This window comes from Mangifera indica, chromosome 7, assembly GCF_011075055.1.
Source record: "Mangifera indica cultivar Alphonso chromosome 7, CATAS_Mindica_2.1, whole genome shotgun sequence".
Lineage (NCBI taxonomy): Eukaryota > Viridiplantae > Streptophyta > Magnoliopsida > Sapindales > Anacardiaceae > Mangifera > Mangifera indica.
In genome coordinates, this window is record NC_058143.1 from 5,283,631 (window position 1) to 5,290,437 (window position 6,807).

At 37.6% G+C, this 6,807-nt stretch overlaps 1 protein-coding gene across 1 annotated transcript; it reads left to right on the forward strand.

Annotated features, from left to right (window-relative positions):
- Positions 1–4,992: 4,992 nt before the first annotated feature.
- LOC123221399 (ankyrin repeat-containing protein NPR4-like) lies at positions 4,993–6,423 on the forward strand. The gene is made up of 3 exons (XM_044644255.1): positions 4,993–5,003; positions 5,500–5,680; positions 5,818–6,423. The coding sequence occupies exons 1-3, from the start codon at positions 4,993–4,995 to the stop codon at positions 6,421–6,423; spliced, it is 798 nt and encodes a 265-aa protein (XP_044500190.1).
- The last annotated feature ends 384 nt before the right edge of the window (positions 6,424–6,807 follow it).

The following is a 6,807-nucleotide window of genomic DNA, read 5'->3' on the forward strand; positions in this document are numbered from 1 at the left end:
TGCCTCCTTCTTTCAGTGGAACCTTGTCCTCAAGGTTCAATTTGAGAAACTTGTTTCGCAACTCTTGTGTATTCTCCCATGTAGCATCTTCTTTTGGAAGCTTTTTCCACTGAACAAGGCTTTCCTCAACAAAATTTGACCCTTTCTTACCCATCTAGTATCCAAAACAACTTCAGGTTCCATAATAATTTCACCATCATCAGCTATGGGTGGTAGTTTAGTGCTAGTGGCATCGGTCTCCCCTACTTGCCTTTTAAGCATTGAAACATGAAAAATAGGGTGGATTCGAGACCCTTCAGGCAATCAAAGTTTGTAAGCTACTTTTCCAACCTTTGCTTCAATTTGGTACGGACCATAAAAGCGATTAGCCAGCTTTTGATATGCTTTCCTATAGATAGTTTGCTGGCGATAAGAATGGAGTTTAAGGAAGACTAAATCCCCCACTTGAAATTCTACGTCCCTTCTTTTTGAATCGGCCACTTGTTTCATTCGATTGACCGCTGCATGCAGATTGGCTTTGAGCTATTGTAAAATGGTATTTCGAGATACCATTGTTCGATCCACTTCATCAACAGAAGATGCCCCAACATGATAATGTGGAATACTCGACGATGGCCTTCCATAGAGAGCTTAGAATGGCGTCATCTTAATAGAACTATAGTATGTAGTGTTGTACCAAAATTCAGGTCATGGAAGAAAAGAACTCCACTTTCGAGGTTGTTCGGAAACAAAACATCATAAATACTACTCGACACACCTGTTAACTACCTCGGATTGACCGTCGGTTTGGGGATGGTAGGCAGAGCTCATATGCAGTTTAGTTTCTAACATTTTGAAGAATTCACGCCAAAAGTGACTTATAAAAATGGGATCTCGATCACTGATAATTGATTTTGGCATGCCATGAAGCTTGACAATCCCTTCCACAAATTTTTTAGCTACCATTTTTGCCGTATAAGGATGCGACAAAGCTAAGAAATGAGATGATTTACTTAAGTGGTCAACTACCACCAAAATAGTGCTCTTGCCATGGGATGATGGTAATCCTTTAATAAAATTCATGGTGATGTCATCCCATACTTGGCAAGGAATGAGCAATGGTTGGAAAAGACCTGCTGGAGATAAAGTGTTTGTTTTATTCTTTTGGAAAACAGTACAGGAGGCCACATATTGTTGAATCACCTTATGCATTGATGGCCAATAGAATTGTTATGGCAACCAGTTGTATGTTCTCAATACTCCTGAATGTCCTCCATATGGTAAGTCATGGAATTCCTGTAGTAGCTGATTGACAAGATGGGAATTAGGAGGAATAACTATGCGATTTTTGTAACATACCAAACCATTTTTCTATTTGTACGGAGCTCCAGGATGGTCAGTTGCAAGTTTGCCAATTCGAACCATATAAGAATGCTTGTTGGTTACATCCTTGATTGCATTCCACAAGGATGTCTGAGGAACAAAATGAGTATTAAGGCTAGGGTTGCCTATTACTCTTAACAAAGCATCAACAGTTGAATTCTCCTTTCCTGGCTTGTACGTGATTTCATAGTCATACCCTAACAATTTAAACACCCATTTCTGTTGTTCTGGTGTTATGATATGCTGCTCTATCAAATACTTAAGGTTGTGGTGGTCAGTTTGGATGTAGAACTTTCGGCCCAACAAGTAAGGACGCCAAGTCTGAATAGCTTGAACAATGGTGAGCATTTCTTTAACATAGGTAGACTAGGATTGCTTTGTGACTCCCAAGGCTCGGCTTATGAATGCTATGGGCTTCCCTTATTGAGTTAACACTGAGCCAATGCCATCACTTGAAGCATCAGATTCGATCACAAATGGTTCATTAAAGTTAGGCATAGCAAGTGTAAGAGTGGAAGTCATAGCTAGCTTCAAAGCCCTAAAGGCATCCTCTGCTTCTTCCGTCCATCTAAAGTGCCCCTTTTTTAACAGGTTGGTAAGTGGCCAAGCTATAATTCCATCCATAATTACAAACGAACTTTCTGTAGTAACCTATGAGGCCTAAAAATCCACGTAATTCAGAAACATTAGTGGGCCTAGGCCAATTGATCATAGCCTGAATTTTCCCTTGAACCACCTTAACCCCCTGTGAAGTTACAATGTGACCCAAATATTCAATTTCTTGCTGACCAAAGGCACACTTGTTAAGCTTGATAAAAAATTTGTGATGCCTTAATATATCAAAAGCCTTTTTAACATGTTCAAGATGCTTGGTCCAATTAGGGCTATAAATTAAAATATCATCAAAAAAAATTAACACAAATTTTCGAAGATGTAGACGAAATATATAATTCATAATGGCTTGAAAAGTTGCAGGACCGTTGCACAAGCCGATCGACATTACCAAATATTCATAATGACCATTGTGTGTGCGAAAGACAGTTTTGTGAATGTCTAATGGATGTACTCGTACCTGATCGTAAATCAAGTTTAGTAAAGAAGGTTATCCTATACAATTCATCAAGCATATCATCAATGGTTGGAATAGGGAATCTATCATTGATGGTTACAGCATTCAAAGCTCTATAGTCAATGCAAAAACTCCAAGTTCCATTTTTCTTTTTGACTAACAAAACAGAAGAAGAGAATGGACTTGTGCTATACCTTATTAGCCCCAATTTTAACATATCTTGAACTTGTTTTTCTATTTCGGCCTTTTGAAAATAGGCATACCTGTATGGTCATACATTAATTGGATCGATCCCTTCTTTGAGATTGATGTGGTGATTTAATTCCCTTACTGGTGGAAGCTACTTTGGTTCTTGATAGATGTCCTCAAACTCTTGTAATAATTGTTGTATATCTGGGTGGATTTTTTTTTTTAGGCACTTCTTCCATGTTGGGCTGTATACATACAACAAAAATGGAATTTTTTTTGTTTCATATCTTTTGAAATTGTTTTGAAGATCGTAGGCTGAATCGATCGATTGTTAATTCCTTTCAATTGATGGTGCTGGCCTCTCCATGAGAACTCCATTGTCATCCTTTTCCAATCACAAATCACTGTGCCTAATTGTTCAAGCTAATGAACCCCTAGCACCATATCCAACCCAATTAATGGTAATGAATAGAGAGTTAAGGTAAACGGAATACCTTGCAATAGGACTTGAACATTTTCAAATCTCCCTTGGCACTTTAAAGGGGCATCATTAGCCACTTTCACATTAAAGGGTCTAATTGGCACCACTGGTAATTGTAACATTTTGGCTACCTTTTCATTAATGAAATTATGGGTTAACCTGTTATCAATAAGAACAATCAATTCATGAGTACCCACTTTAGCTGAGATTCGCATGGTTCGAGTTGTCGACCACCCTGTGAGAGCATGGAGTGAAATTTCGGGTTCACCTTAGCAGTTGGTGTAATCTCCTTCTTTGTCATCTGTTTCCTTTTCATCATAATTTCCTTCAAGCAATAGTAGTTGTGGTCCTTTGCATTTGTGCCCATGTACAAATTTCTCATCGCAATTAAAACAAACATTAGGAGAACCACACCTGAAAAGCTAGCTATTGAGATGGGAGAGCCTAAGGCCATATAAACCCCACACTAGTTATCTATACTTTCCAATGTGAGATCCAAGTCTCATACCTTACACTTAGGATCCTAACATACCACCACGCTTCGCAGCCCCGGTGCCCACGAGGGTTGATTATGTGCTAGCTCCCTACTAGCCCCGAGCGAACACTGGAATGTCGGCGTCACCACCCGCACTGCACTATTATAAATGGGAGACATGGTGATGACTCTGATACCAAATGATACGAACCTTAGGAGAACCACACCTCAAAAGCTAGCTATTGAGATGGAAGAGCCCAAGACCATATAAACCCTACACTAGTTGCCCATACTTTCCACTGTGGGATCCAAGTCCCATACCTTGCACTTGGGAAGAGAGCTAGCGCATAGTTAGCCTGCATGGGCACCGAGGCTACGAAGCGTGGTGGTATGTTAGGATCCCAAGTGTAAGGTATGAGACTTTGATCCCACATTAGAAAGTATGAACAACTAGTGTAGGGTTTATATGACATTGAACTCTCCCATCTCAATGGCTAGCTTTTGAGGTGTGGTTCTCCTAAGGTTCATATCATATACCTACTTCGGCAGTTCGATGGCCACATTAGATATCCTTCAGACAACGAGTTGAAGGGCTGTATGTTGGATTGGTTGTCAATGGGGCCTTACTTTTATTGAAAGTTGGTTATATAAATGTTAGTATTTCTCTTCTTGGACAAACTTTTAGGATCGATAATTTCCTGACTTTAAATGAATATTAATTATCTTGATATTCATTTAAAATTATGATAATTTCCTTCTGATTTTACATGTGGAAATCGGAGTACCACCCCATTCACTTAGAAATAAGGAAGGCGTCTCAGCATTGACTCCGCCGGAACCATCAAGGAGCTACTTATCTTAAGGTTTGAATATTATTAAATGTTTATCTTTACACATTAATATTTGAAGGGTTATAGCAAAACTTTTTCTATTGAGGAGAACATTGAGGATTATGGCTTGGGTCCTTTTTTGCTTTCATTATGAAATAGAGTTTGTATTTCTTGAGGAAAATTTGTTATAATAGAAGTACATTTAAACACGAAATAGCAATTCTACAAAAATTTTAGAAATGTATCTCCTTGTTTGAATTGTATTTCTCAATTAGCCTATAAATATAAGACCATGAGAATCAAGTAGTTCAGAGGAAAAGAAATATGTGAGAGCACCACAAAGTTTGTCAATTTGGGATATCATACAATGTATTGTACTCTAGCATCTTCGTAATAGTAATGTATTCCTTTATCATTCTGAACCACTTTAGATAATGTGCATTTTCTGTGATTGATGATTTATTTTACATATTATTATCTTGGAACTTGTTATGATTCCGGGTATTCCTAATATAGAAGAACTTTTTTCTCTCATTAGGATACAAACTTTCCTTACCAAACAAATCTCTTCCACTAAATATTATAGATGGTAGTCAGGTATTTTGGAAATGCGTTATCTAGTTTCAAAATGCATTAAAGCGTGCACAATTAATCAGGTATCGATCTTTCTTATTATTTTGCTTATGTTTCAGAGCTTCATCGTTTGAAGACGTTATTTTGGAAAGCTTCTGAAAAACTGGGTAAGTAAACGTGCCTTGCATAAATTTTTAATTTCAACTGGTACGCAAACATTCTCTGCTAGACAAATACTACAGCTGTTACATAATTTTCATTTGCAGTACCAAGTTTAAAACGGTTCGAGAAGCCAAGTTGCAACACAGATGTGTTGAGGAAATAATAGAAATTTTTTGCAATTTGGGTCCAACTTTAGCTTTGAGCGAGTCGGTTTTTTACTTAGGCCTGTCATGTTTTCAGCTACATATTTTGGGAATGCTGAAATCATAAGGATTTGTCTTTAACATTTTCCGGATCTGATTTTCTGGCATTTTCAACCTGGAAACAAACACCTATTGCATGTTGCAACTGAATGCAGGCAAGCAGAAATTTTTAATCTGATAACCGAGATCCCTACAACTAGAGCTAATTTTGCCAATTCAAAAGATAATTACGGAAACACTGTCTGGCACAGTTCAGCAAAATTGGCACCTTCCTCTAAACTCTTATCGGTTTCTGGTGCGGCTTTACAGATGCAAAGAGAGTTGCAATGGTTTAAGGTGCTGGATCCATTAACTTTCCTCATATTTTCTATTGTTTTATTTTGAATTTGCTCCTGTAAAATTATATCCTGGATCTGTCTTTGAAGACCTTATTGATTGATGTATACTGATGGTCAATTTTATTATTACTGTAGGACGTGGACAAATTCATTGACCCTGGAAAAAAAGGCCTGATGAATGCGAATGGTAAAACAGCTACGGAAATTTTCATGGAGGATCACAAGAAGTTGGCTGAGGAGGGAGAGAAATGGATGAAACATACTGCAAATTCTTGCATGATTGTTGCCACGCTCGTTGCCACTGTAGTGTTTGCTGCTGCTTTTACTGTACCTGGAGGTAATGTAGGTGATACAGGCATTCCATTTTTTCTGCAGCGAACGGATTTCTTAGTGTTCGCCATTTCAGATGCACTAGCTTTGCTTTCTTCATCCACTTCTTTATTGATGTTCTTATCTATCTTAACTGCACGATATGCGCCCGAAGAGTTCCTCCTAAAGCTACCAAGTAGGTTGATTATAGGTGTCGGTTCCTTCTTCTTTGCTATCATCACCATGATGGTGGCCTTTGGTGCAACTTTGTACATGCTACTCAAGGATAGATGGGAATCATTTTACATCCCAATTATTGCTCTGGGTTGTATACCGGCAGTGATATTTGCGAAGCTGCAAGTTCCATTGTTCTACGATATGGTCCAGTCTACATATGGATCCGGAGTTATCAAGAAGAAAAGGACACAGTGATTCGCCATCCCCTTTCGGGCATCTCATTAGAATATTTAATTAGCATGAGTGCAAGTGATGTGAAAGATGTAATTTTCTTAGAATTTATATAAATGTTGTGGTGTGCATTAAGAAATGGTTGTGTTCTGTACTAACGGTAGTCTTAATTATTATGTTGAGAATAAAGTTTCTCCTACCGAAAAGTATGCATTCAGACTACGCTACAGTTCATAGATGGGCTCCAATTCATTAAAATTATGTGTAATTATTTGGGTTATATAAATATATTCTTAGTTATGCGCGTGATAATATAAGTAAATAATTTTAAATTAAGAAAAAAAACAGTTAGTTATATAATAATATATATAAATATATATATAATTATGTATTTAAAATAAGTATATA

Excerpts from the sequence above, each read along its gene's own strand:
- LOC123221399 (XM_044644255.1), top strand. Across the intron at positions 5,681-5,817 it reads GAGAGTTGCAATGGTTTAAG|GACGTGGACAAATTCATTGA; the intron begins GTGCTGGATCCA and ends TTATTACTGTAG.